The 13,292-nt window shown below is 41.2% G+C and overlaps 1 protein-coding gene and 1 pseudogene across 4 annotated transcripts in view; one reads left to right on the top strand and one right to left on the bottom strand.

Annotated features, from left to right (window-relative positions):
- LOC138803403 (dual specificity testis-specific protein kinase 2) overlaps positions 1-13,292 on the bottom strand; it is a 117,589-nt gene that overhangs the window by 54,143 nt on the left and 50,154 nt on the right. For all 4 annotated transcript variants that reach the window (XM_069987360.1, XM_069987362.1, XM_069987363.1 and 1 more), the window contains exon 3: positions 12,903-13,024. In XM_069987360.1, coding sequence (XP_069843461.1) covers positions 12,903-13,024 — 122 coding nt within the window. The remainder of the gene's footprint in view (positions 1-12,902; positions 13,025-13,292) is intronic.
- LOC138803260 (small nuclear ribonucleoprotein E-like) lies at positions 3,073-3,345 on the top strand (annotated as a pseudogene).

Genomic DNA, 13,292 nt, shown 5'->3' with positions numbered 1-13,292 from the left:
GACAGCACGCAGGCCCAGAGCTCAAGCCCCATGACCAAGAAAAAAAAGAAAAGAAAAGAAAAAGAAAGAAAGAACATTCAGGAGGCTGTTTTTTTTTTTTTTTTTTTTTTTTTTATGATGCTAGGGATCAAACCCAGGACCTCATACATCATGGGAAAGTGCTCTACCACTTAGCCTTTTTTTTTTTTATTGCCTGTCACATATATATTACGCTCAGTATCAGGCAAATGGGATGGGTGAGGCATCAGAAATAAACATGATGATCCCTTCCTAATGGAATTCACACACAAGAATGATGGTAATGTAGGTATTTATTGAGTACTAAAGATGTGTCAGACACAAAACTCAAAGATTACTTCATTTAAATCTTTTTTTTTTTTTTTTTTTTGTCATGGGGCTTAAACTCTGGGCCTGAGTACTGTCCTGAGCTCAAGGCTAGCACTCTACCACTTGAGCCACAGCCACTTTCAGTTTTCTGGTGGTTAATTAGAGATAAGAGTCTCACAGACATTCCTGCCTGGGCTGGCTTTGAACTGGGATCCTCAGATCTCAGCCTCCTGAGTAGCTAGGAATACAGGCGTGAGCCATCAGCACCCAGCTTTTCATTTAAATATTATAAAAGCATTTGTTTTTGGTACTAGTATTACCTTCACTTTACAGAAAAGGAAACTAAAGACAGAAAAAGTGGCTTGCTCAATGGTACAGAACTCATAAACGGTGAAGTTAAGATTAGATCTTTAATCTGAGGTACACTATTCTTTTTTTTTTTTTTTTTTTTGGTCAGTGGGGCCTGTACCCTGGGCACTGTCCCTTAGCTCTTCAGTCCAAGATTAGCACTCTACCACTTGAGCCACAGCGCCACTTCTGGCTTTTTTTCTGTTTATGTGGTGCTGAGGAATTGAATCCAGGGCCTCATGCATGCAAGGCAAGCACTCTATGGCTGAGCCACCTTCCCAGACCCAGGTACACTCTTCTTATATAGTCTAGATTGGCCTCCAACTCACAATCTTTCTGCCTCAGCCTCCTTAGTGCTGGTTTTTTGTTTGTTTTGTTTTTGTTTTTATTTTGGTCATGGGGGCTGAACTCTGGGCCTGGGCGCTGTCCCTGAGCTCTTCAGCTCAAGGTTAGTGCTCTACTGCTTGAGCCATAGTGTCACTTCCGACTTTTTTCTGTTTATGTGGTGCTAAGGAATCAAACCCAGAGCCTCATACATGGGAGGCAAGCACTCTACCACTGAGCCACCTTCCCAGCCCCTTAGTGCTGTTTTATAGGCCAGTGCTACCAAACCTTTCTAGATCTTTATCCTTGACCTTTAAGCTAACTGTATAACCTCAATATATGATGTATCAGATTATAATAATATTTTAGATTTAGTGTCTTTACCTTGTGATAAATTATTTATGCACATTATTCATTTAATTCCCCAACAGTATAATATAGCAGTACTATTACTACTCCCTAGTTCAAAGATAAGACAATAGAGATAATTGAGTTTATATAATTTGTTTCAAGTTCCTGAACCTTTCCTCCTCTGAATTCTAGACTTGTTTGTCCAACTGCCAACTTTCATCTCATCTTTTAGTACAAAAACCTGTTCCCCATAGTTTTTCACAGGGCTGTTACTGATAATCCAATTCTTCAAGTTAAAAACCTAAGAAAGCTATCTTTTTTTTCTTTTTTTCCTTCTTTTTAAATTTTTTTTTTTTTTTTTTTTTTTTGGTGCTGGTATTGGGAATTGAACTCAGCACCTAGATGTTGTCCCTTAGATTTTTTTGCTTAAGGCCACAGCTCTGGCTTTTTGGTAGCTAACTGAGGAAGAGTTTTATGGACATTTCTAGGGGCTGGTCTTAAACTGTGATCCTCAGATCTCAGCCTCCTGAGTAGCTAGAATTACAGGTGTAAGCCACTGGCACTGGGCCAAAGAAAGCCATGCTAATATTCCACTCCATATCTACTAGAAAATCCCATTGCCTCTTAATGCAACGACTCCTCTCCACCTCCCCAGCTACCATATGGTTCTAGCCATTGAATGCTCTATTTGGCTTATTGTATTAGCCTTAATTTTCATCAGTTATAGGTTTTTACAGAGCTTCAACCAGGCACAAGATGAAAAATAAGAAACCTCAGCTTGCCTAAACCATACTGAATCCTATGGAATGAACCATGTACTTTTTTTTCTTTTTTTGCTGAACTTGGGATTAAACTCAGGGCCTCAATCTTGTTAGAGGAAGTGCTCTACTATCGAGCCATGCTTTCAATCTTTTTTTTCTTTTTAGTATGTTTTCAGATAGGATGTTAAAGCACAATCTTTCTGTCTCTACTTCCTAAGTACCTGGGATTGCCGGCATAGGCCCAGCCCTGTCTCTTAACATGTAGAAGGTGTTACTTAAGGAGCTTGGAAACAACAGGCCTCTAGTCTCTTGTATTCAGCAAAGGTATTATCTACAACAGGGCTGGACTGGGTAGTTCCAACTAAATATTTGGTGAGTTTGATTCCTTTACACCACATAAGCAGAAAAAGCCGGAAGTGATGCTGTGGCTCAGGTGGTAGAGCACTAGCCTTGAGCAGAAGAGCTAAGGGTCAGGGCCCAGGCCCAGAGTGCAGGCCCCACAACCAACCAAAAAAAAAAAAAAAACCTGAAACTAGAAGTATGGCTCAAGTGGTATAGCAGAAGCCATAAGCAAGAAGACCGAGTGAGAGCAAAAGGCCTTGACTTTAAGTCTCAGTACTGGCACCAAAGGGGGGGAGAGGGGGAGAGAACTAAGAGGCCAGAAGGTAGCCTAAAAAATGTATGCAGTAAAAAAATAAAAATGTATGCAGTAGCAAGATATTGTTGTGCATGCCAATAATCCCACCTACTCAGGAGGCAGAAGCAGGAAGATCATAGTCCAAGGCCAAGCCCAAGCAAAAGTAAGACCATATCTGGAAAAAAAAAATTAAAGCAAATAATACTAGAGGCATGGTAGAGCACTTGCTAAGCAAGTGCAAGGCTCCAACTTTAAATCTCCAGTACCACCCCACCCCACCCCAAAAAGGAGAATATGAATGGGGAGTCTAGGTAAGATTTCATCATGTCACATCATGGCCAGGGCCAAAAGGTGCAGAAGGTGATGGTGCAACCCATCAACCTCATCTTCAGATATTTACAAAATAGATCTCAAGTTCAGGCGTGGCTCTATGAGCAAGTAAGTATGTAGCTAAAGGGCTATATCATTGGTTTTGATGAATACATGAACCTTGTATTAAATGATGCAGAAGAAATTCATTCTAAAACAGATTCAAGAAAACGGGGTAGGATCATGCTAAAAGGAGGTATTATTCTACTTCAAAGTGTCTCCAACTAGAAATGATCAGTGAAGTAAAAAGTTACTAGGAATCCTATACGTGTGTGTGTGTGTGTGTGTGTGTGTGTGTGTGTGTGTGTGTGTGTGTGTGTGTGTGTGTGTGTGTGTGTGTGTTGCTGGAAATCTAAGGAAAGATCTGTTTGTGTTGTTTGATGAGCCTTGTTGAGAAGTCCTGTGCACAGTTCTGATGACCCTTGTATTATCAGGTAATAATAAATTCCATGAGATTTTTTTTCCGATCCTAGGGCTTGAACTCATGCCTGGGCACTGTCCCTGAGCCTCTTTGTGCTCAAGGCTAGTGATCTACCACTTGAGCCACAGTGCCACTTCTGGCTTTTCCTGAGTAGTTTACTGGAGATAAGAATCTTATGAGAAGGTGGCTCCCGGGCTGGGAAGGTGGCTCAGTGGTAGAGTGCTTGCTTCACATGCATGAAGCCCTGGGTTCGATTCCTCAGTACCATATAAACAGAATAGGCCGGAAGTGGTGCTGTGGCTCAAGTGGTAGAGTGCTGGTCTTGAGCTGAAGAGATGAAGGACAGTGCCCAGGCCCAGAGTTCAAGCCCCACGACTGACCAAAAAAAAAAAAAAAGAATCTCATGAACTTTTCTGCCTGGGCAGGCTTCGAACTGTGATCCTCAGATCTCAGCCTCCTGAGTAGCTAGGATTACAACCATAATCTACTGGCAACTAGAGAGATTATTTTGTTTTGTTTTTTTAAAAAGGTGTCTAAAAATATTAAATTTCTCACAGCATTAAGAAAAACAACAACAACAAAAAAATTAAGCTGAGCTCTGGTGGCTCACACTTGTAATCCTAGCTACTCAAAAGACTAAGATATAAGGATCCCAGTTTGAAGAAAGTTCAGGCAGAAAATAAAGTATGTAAGATTCTTATTTTCAATTAACCAACAAAAAAAAGTCAGAGGTGGAACTGTGACTGAAGTGGCAGAATAACAGTCTTGAGCAAAAGAGCTAAGAATAGCACTCAAGTCTTGAGTTCAAGCCCCACTTGGGGCACACATGGATGTGTGTGTCTATGCACCTGTGCACACAGCTGCACTTATGCACACGCGCACACACGCACACACACACAATACAACCCTAACAAAAAGGCATGAGAGGCCAGGCACAGGCCTGTAGCTCAGGCCTGTAACCCTAGCTACTCAGTAGGCTGAGATCTGAGGATCACAATTTGAAGCCAGCCCAAGTAAGAAGTCTCCATGAAACTCTTCTCCAAATTACCCACTAGAAAACCAGAAGTAGTGCTGTAGCTCAAAGTGGTAGAATGCTATCTTGAGCAAAAAAGCTCAGAGACAGTGCCCAGGCCTTAGTTCAAGCCCCACAACTGATTTAAAAAAAATAGTATGAGAGCAAATTCTGGTACAGATCCTCAAAAAGACCACTGGGGCAAATGGAAATGATCAGGGCATGGAACTGGGTTACAGATCTTGAGCACAAGACTTCCTGGCATAATCAAACTTATTCAAAAGAGGCCCAAAAAAATCAGTCCCTGCATTCAACAAAGTACTTTATTGTTTTTCTTAACTGATGATTTAGACCAAGTAATAAAACAACCAATCTTTATTGTATTCATGTATAAAAAATTATACATGCATGAATAAAATGTATACACCTCCTGACTCAATAACTCACCAGGCTCCCTTGTTTCTTTCCAAATAGAAATCTTAGGAGGAAGAGAGATTAAAAAAAAAAAAAAAAGGAAAATAAGAAGGCCAGGGTTTAAGAAAAGAGAAAAAAACTGCAAAAGTTCGTTTCACTGGTTTGCTGGACACACAATATCTCTGGCAGCATAAGACATGTCCAGAAGATTAGATGCTTACTCTCTTGGCAGGTCACACCAAGACACTTCTTATTCAAGGAGACTTTCCAAATCACTAACGCAGTAATTTTCTGTTTTGTTTTGGGATCCATCTGTCTGTCTATTTAAGCAAGGAGTCTTTTCTTCCAAACTCATGATGGCACCACAGCCCTCAAAAGCTGCAGCAAGATGAGAGTTTGAGCCCAGCCTAGGCTACACAGTAAGACCACCAGGGGTGGTGATATACCATTGTAATCTCAGCTACTCAGGAGATGGAGGCACGAGGATCAGGGTGCAAAAACAGCCCAAGTAAAAGTCTGAGAACCTGTCTGAAAAATAAATGAAAACCAAAAGGGCTAGGACATGGCTCAAGTGGTAGAGTTCCTACCCAGCAAGTACGAGATTCTCAGTTCAAACCCATTAATGTTAAAACAAACAACAAAAAACTCATACAGAAAGTCAATATAAAACAGATTTAAAAGTGAAGATACTCTGGCTAGATGAAACTAAGAGGGAAACAGAAGTTTCAACTGCTCAGCAACATCCCTTCAGGGCCAGCTGCCAAGAGGCACATCTGTGAAAATGACATGGTTCCAAGTGACAGATTCGTTCTAATATAAATCTAATAAACACAACTTGGGGGGAGATTCTGGTTCAAACTTCTGCCTCAGTTTTTATACTTATAAAAGAGAATTTAGAGTCTGTATAGCCTGAAAATAGACTACTAGATATAGTGGAGCAAATTAAATGATTACTAACTGTTAACAGTAAATTGTTAAGATAACTAGAAAGCATTTAGAAGACATAAGTTGTAAGGACTTTGAAATTGGATCATAGTCATGCTCAGTTTGCTACTTAGGAGCCCTACAGTAATACAATAAATGTTTCTGCTGCTTCTATATTCTACTGGGTAACAAGACTTTTGTTTGTTTCAGGCCACTAGTTAGGATAATTTCTTTTTGCTGTATTCAGAGTACACAAGGGAAGTAATGACATATACACATACACACAAAATAACAATATAAAAGCAACTGGAAGAACCTTATAAAAAGTAATCCCTTTTTGCTTTTGGACTGATGTATATTTGAGACAGAAGGCTTATACAGAACAACAAGTCCACATCAGGATGCAAAGGATACCATGGATAACATTGTAATTTTCTCTGTGTGTGTGTGTGTGTGTGTGTGTGATATTGTAATTGTGTGTGTGTGTGTGTGTGTGTGTGTGTGTGTCTAACCCTAATCAAAAAGTAAAAGCCAGGGCTGGGAAGGTGGCTCAGTGGTAGAGTGCTTGACTTGCATGCATTGAGGCCCTGGGTTTGATTCTTCAGCACCACATAAGCAGAAAAAGCTGGAAGTGTGGGTGGTGGCTCAAGTGGTAGAGCACTAGCCTCGAGCTGAAGAGCTGAGGGACAGTGCCCAGGCCCAGAGTTCAGGCCCCAGGACCAAAAAAAAAAAAAAAAGTAAAAGGCACAAAAAAAATAAAATAAAAATGAGACAAGCGCCTGTGGTTCACACATGTAATCCTAGCTATTCAGGAGACTGAGGTCTGAGGATCATGGTTCAAAGCCAGCCCAGGCAGGAAAGTCTGTGAGACTCATCTCTAATTAACCACCAGAAAAACGGAAATGGCCCTGTGGCTCAGGTGGTCTAGTCTTTTTTTTTTTTTTGCCAGTTGTGGAGCCTGAACTCTAGGCCTGGGTGTTATCCCTCAGCTCTTCAGCTCAAGGCTAGCACCCTACCACTAGAGCTACAGCACCACTTCTGCTTTTTCTGCTTTATGTGGTGCTAAGGAATCGAACCCAGAGCCTCCTACATGCAAGGCAAGCTCTACCACTGAGCTACCTTCCTAGCCCGAGCACTAGTCTTAAGCTAAAGAGCTGAGGGATAGCACTCAGGCCCAGAACTCAAGCCCCATGACCAACAAAAATAAAAATAAAAAAAGTAAAAGCCAAACTGGTTAAAGGTGTAGCTTAAGTAGTAGAGCACCTACTTAGCAGGCATAGGCCCAGAGTTTAAAACTATAGTATCATTTAAAAGGAAGAAAGAAGAAAAAAAGAAAGAAGGAAAGAAAGAAAAAGAGACAGGAAGGAAGGAAGGAAGGGAGGGAAGAAGGGAGGAAGGGAGGGAGGACGGGAGGGAGGAAGGAAGGAACGAAGGAAGGAAGAAACAAGAAACATTTGGTGCATGAATAAAGGAATAAAAGAAAGCCTATAATAGGCCACTGAAAGATATGGCCAAAGGAAAATAAGCAAATAATAATAGCCAATATTAGCTGAGAATTTACCACAAGTCAGATACTATTCATTGTACTTAACCTTAAATAACAATTCTATTACTATTTACTCTCTTTTCTTTTCCTTTTTATTGTTTTTGCTAGTCCTGGGGCTTGAACTCAGGGCCTGGACACTGTCCCTGAGCTTCTTTTGCTCAAGACTAGCACTCTACCACTTGAGCCACAGCACCACTCCCAGCCTTTTTTTTCTTTTTCTGTTTAGGTGGTATTGAGGAATCAAACCTAGGGCTTCATACATGCTAGACAAGCACTCTACCACTAAGACACATTATCAGTCCCATTTTCTGTCATTTTTATTTACTTGTATCTTGCTAGGCTAGTATTCTAACATTTAAGCCATGTCTCCATCACACTTTTTTGCTGTTTATTTTTGAGATGGAGTCTATTGAACTTTTCTCCTTGGGCTCTGGGTTTCAGCCTTCTGAAAAGCTAGAATTACAGTCATAAGCCATGGGCACCAGTTTATCACTCTTATTTTATAGATGGAAAAACCAAGGCTTAGAGAGGTTAAGTAACCTTCTCAACATTTGAATCCAAACAATTTGATCTGGCATCTTTTTTGTGTGTGTGTGTGCCAATCCTGGGGCTTGAACTCAAGGCCTGGGCACTATACCTGAGCTTTTGTGCTCAAAGCTAGTACTCTAACACATAGGCCTACTTCCAGCTTTTTGGTGATTAATTGGAAATAAAAGTCTTAAGGGATTTGCTGCTCAGGTTGGCTTTGAATCACAAACTGCAATCAGCCTCCTGAGTAGCTAGGATTATAGGTGTAAGCTTGGCCTACATCCTTCATTTTTAGTCATAGAATACTACTACTCCTGTAATTCTAGCTACTCAGAGGCTGAGACCTGAGGATTGCAGTTCAAAGCCAGCCCAGGCAGGAAAAGCTGTGAAACTATCTCCAATAAACCACTAGAAAACCAGAAGTGGCACTGTGGCTCAAGCAGTAGAGCACTCGCCTTGAGCTGAAGAGCGCAGGGACAGTGCCCAAGCCCAGAGTTCAAGCCCCACAACCGACACCCCCCCCAAAAAAAAGAATACTACTACTTTTCAAATAAACCAATACTAACTGTATTTATTTATAGAATACAATGTGAGATATCATTTTTGTAAGAAGGCATGTTAAATTTCCTATATTTTACACAATATTTAAACTATATTACTTTAAATTATAAGCATTATTATAATTTAATATTTAATCAGAGATAAGAGTCTCACGGACTTTCCTGCCATGGCTAGCTTCTATGAGTCTCAGATCTTAGTCTCCTGAATAACTAGGATTACAGGCTTGAGCCACTGGCACCCAGCTAAGACTACATGTTCTTTAACCATTTATCCATAAGTTACCACCTTGGTAGCAAATGAACATAGGGGCGTGGATGTATACACACCTGGATGATGGTAACTCTATTCTCAGTTTTTTGAGCAGCCACCACACTGGTTTCCATAATGGCTATACTAATTTACATTCCCACAGTGTACAAGTGTTCCCTTGCCAGTACTTATCTTTCATCTTTGTAGTAAATGTCCTAAAAGTTAAGAAGCAGTATCTCATTATGCCTTTAAATTCAAAATCTCTAATGACTGGTGATGTTCAGTAATTTCTCATGAATGTATGGACCATTCTATGTCTTCTTTTTTATTTTTCTTTTGTTGGTTGTGGGGCTTCAACTCTGGGCCTAGGTGCTGTGCTCTTCAGCTCTTCAGCTCAAGCCTAGTGCTCTACCACTTAAGCCACAGTGCCACTTCCGGCTTTTTCTGTTTACGTGGTGCTGAGGAATCGAACCCAGGGCCTCATGCATGCAAAGCAAGCACTCTACCACTGAGCCACCTTCCCATTCCTCTTCCTTTTTATTGCTAGTCCTGGGCTTGAATTCAGGACCTGGTCACTGTCTCTGAGCTTATTCAGCTCGAAACCAGTGCTCTACCACTTGAGCCCCAGCTCTGCTTCTGGCTTTTTGGGTGTTATTAATTGGCAATAAGTCTTTCTTATGAACTTCGCTGCTTTGAACCGCAATCCTCAGATCTCAGCATGGTTAGGATTACAAATGTGTGAGCCACCAACCAGTGTCTAATTTGTATGTCTTCTTTTGAGATATGTATATTTGTTGCCCCTCTTTCTCCCTTTTTTTTCTGTGTGTGAGTCAAGCCCAGCATATTTCTTTTTTCTTTCTTTCTTTCTTTCTTTCTTTCTTTCTTTGTTTTTTGAGATAGGTATTGCTATATAGACTTGCATCTTCAGCTTTCTGAGTGATGAGATCACAGTGTGGACTCCCATGCTTGGGTTTTCCTTGTTTTTTGTTGGTTGTGGGGCTTGAACTCTAGGCCTGGGTGTTGTACCTGAGCTCTTCAGCTCAAGGCAAGCACTCTACCACTTGAGCCACAGCTCCACTTCCAGTTTTCTGGTGTTTTTTTGGAGATAAGAGTCTCACAGACTTCTCTGCCCAGGCTTGCTTTGAACCTTGATCCTCAGATCTCAGCCTCCGGAGTAGCGAGGATTACAGGCATGAGCCACCAGTGCCTGGCTATTTTTTTTTTTTTAAAAACATTCTGTTCACTCCTGAGCCTTTATTTACTTACTTATTTTTTGTTTTTTGTTTTGTTTTTTTGGGTCCAGTCATGGGGCCTGAACTCTGGGTCTGGGCGCTGTCCCTCAGCTCTTCAGCTCAAGGCTAGCACTCTACCACTTGAGTCACAGTGCCACTTCCGGCTTTTTTTTCTTTTTGCTTATGTGGTGCTAAGGAATCGAACCCAGGGCCTCATGCATGCAAGGCAAGCGCTCTACCACTGAGCCACCTTCCCAGCCCTGGCTATTTTTTTTTTTAATTGAGATAAATAACACTACTGAGTTGAGTTCCTTATATATAATCCTTTATTAAACATATGGCTTATTTTTTCTATTACTATTTGGCTTTTCTCTTTGCTCATTTTGTTGTGCAGTAATTTTTGTGTATGTGTGTCAGTTGTGGGGCTTGAACTATGGGCCTGGGCGCTGTCCCTCAGCTCTTCAGCTCAAGGCAAGCACTCTACCACTTGAGCTACAGCACCACTTCCGGTTTTCTGGTGATTTATTGCAGTAAGAATCTCACGGACTTTCCTGCCCAGGCTGGCTTTGAACCTTGATCCTCAGATCTCAGCCTCCTGAGTAGCTCAGATTACAAGCAGAGCCACCAGCGCCCAGCTTGTGTAGTGACATTTTGTTTGAGACAACCTTACTTGTCTATTTTTGTTTTTGTTGTATATGACTAATTTTGTCCATACCAATGTGAAACTGTTTCCATTTTCTTGTAGGAGTTTTTATAGTTGTAGGGCAATTGTTTTTCTTTTTTTTTTGGCGGGGGGGGTCTGGTCATGGGGCCTGAATTCTGGGCCTGGGCGCTGTCCCTCAGCTCTTCAGCTCAAGGCTAGTGCTCTACCACTTGAGCCATAGCACCACTTCCAGCTTTTTTTTTCTGCTTATGTGGTGCTGAGGAATTGAACCCAGGGTCTCATGCATGTAAGGCAAGTGCTCTACCACTGAGCCACCTTCTCAGCCCCAGGGCAATTGTTTTTCTTGTTTCATTTTTTTTCTTTGTTTTTTTTTCTCGTTTCATTTTGTTGTTTTTTTTTTATTTTGGTTTTTTTTTTTTTTTTTTTGGGTCCAGTCGTGGGGCCTGAACTCAGGGCCTGGGCACTGTCCCTCAGCTCTTCAGCTCCAGGCTAGCACTCTACCACTTGAGCCACAGCGCCACTTCTGGCTTTTTTTTTTTCTTTTTGCTTATGTGGTGCTGAGGAATTGAACCCAGGGCCTCATGCATGCAAGGCAAGCGCTCTACCACTGAGCCACCTTCCCAGCCCCTTGTTGTTTTTTTTTAAAGTAGTATTAAAATTTCAACTCAAAGCCTAGCAAGTCTAACAGGCACTTTTACCACTGGTCATGCTTCCAGATCTTTTTCTCTAATTTTTCAGTTTATTTTCAGGTCTCACTTTGCCCAGAACTGACTTAAGACTATGATCTATTTATCTTTGCCTCCTGCATAGCTGGGATTGCAGGCATGCAACACCCTACATGGTGGTGGTAGTTGTTATTTTTGATAGGGTCCCAAATTACTAACTTTGTAGCACCATGCTTAGTCCCCAACTTTAGGCTTCTGTGTCATTTGTCAGTCCAGTTTATAATAAATGGATTTTAAAAAAGGATCATAGGGGAGGGAAAAAAAGTTAAATTAAAAGATTGATAGAAGGATGTGGTGCTGCGGCTCAAGTGGTAGAGTACTAGCCTTGAGGACAAAGAGGCTCAGGGACAGCGCCAGGCCCTGAGTTCAAGCCCTATAACCGATCAAAAAAAAAAAGTCTCACAAATTTGGGGCTGGGAAGGTGGCTCAGTGGTAGAGTGCTTACCTTGCAAGTATGAGGCCCTTTGATTCCTTAGCACCACATTAACAGAAAAAGCTAGAAATGGACACTGTGGCTCAAGTGGTAGAGCGCTCGCTAGGCTGAAAAGCTGAGGGACAGCACCCAGGCCCAGAGTTCAAGCCCCACGACCAAAAAAACAGGGGCTGGGAATGTGGCTTATTGGTAGAGTGCTTGCCTAGCATTCATGAAGCCTGGGTTTTATTCCTCAGTACCACATAAAGAGAAAAAGCTAGAAGTGGTGCTATAGCTCAGGTGATAAGAGTGCTAGCCTTGAGCAAAAGAAGCCCAGGGACAGTGTCCAGGCACTGATTGGCAAAAGAAGAAGAAAAGGAAGAGGAGGAGGAAGAGGAGGGGGAGGAAGAATTATTCTAAGAACCATGCATGGTGGTATATGTCTGAAATCCCAGCTACTGGGAGGCATAGATAGAAGGATTTCAGTCAAAGGCTGGTCCTAGGCAAAAACCCAAATACTATCTGAAAAATAACTAAAACAAGAAAGGAAGCATGCTCAAGTGGTAGAGTGCTATCTTAGCAAACATGAGGCAAGAGTTCAACCTCAGTACGGTAAATAATAGCAATAATTATAATAGCAATAATTTTCACAGGCAAACTCTGCCTCCAGTGAGTACTAAAAACCCTGACTAGCTGAATAGCATAAGGGCATAATTTTGCTTTTAGCTTTAATTCACTAATTTAATTATAATTCCTCATAAAACAATTTTTAAAGATCAAATAACCACATAAGGACCAATCTTTTCTCTTTCATAAAGTACTAATCAGAAACAGCAAACAACTATTCTAATGAGTTGCTACTAATGCTCTGAATGAGAAGAAAGAAACTTAGAAAGGAAAGTGTCTTGAATGCAGCTTATTACCAGGAAATTAAGTCTCAATGGGAAGAAAAAGGCCTACAGCACAGCTAAACCACCATAAGAAGCAAACTAAATCCTGAACCTCCCATTTTAGTTGTCAATGATATTCTAGCAAGCCTTCCATATATTTCAACTTTCTCAATGGCTCCTGGAAGAAGAAAAAGGTAACTGAATTACCTAAGAATGTTGGGATGGGAGAGTCTATTCATGAGCTGCACTTCCTTCAGCATATTTGCCCGGTTACTGCTCAAAGTATTCATCTTAAGAGCCATCACCTGACCAGAAGCCCGATGTCGCACCTAGAAAATGAATTAGAACAAGAGTGTCAAGGGCAACAACTAAATATAAGGTCTAAGTCTCCATTGTAAAACATGCCTCGACGTTTTATATAAAATAAATATCTAGCTACATTACAGTTTCATTTCCACTAAGGAAGATGAATTTTTTTCTATCATGATCAAAACTTCCACACTGAGAAGGCCAAAAAACATTATTAATACCTCACGAAATTATGTCGGTTTTTTTTGTTTGTTTGTTTCTTTTTTTGGGTCCAGTCGTGGGGCCTGA

The sequence above is a fragment of the Dipodomys merriami genome, unplaced genomic scaffold (genome assembly GCF_024711535.1).
Source record: "Dipodomys merriami isolate MVZ:Mamm:240054 unplaced genomic scaffold, mDipMer1.0.p SCAF_34, whole genome shotgun sequence".
Classification (NCBI taxonomy): Eukaryota; Metazoa; Chordata; class Mammalia; order Rodentia; family Heteromyidae; genus Dipodomys; species Dipodomys merriami.
Note: the sequence above shows the minus strand (reverse complement) of the source record. Positions and strands in the feature narration are given on the sequence as shown.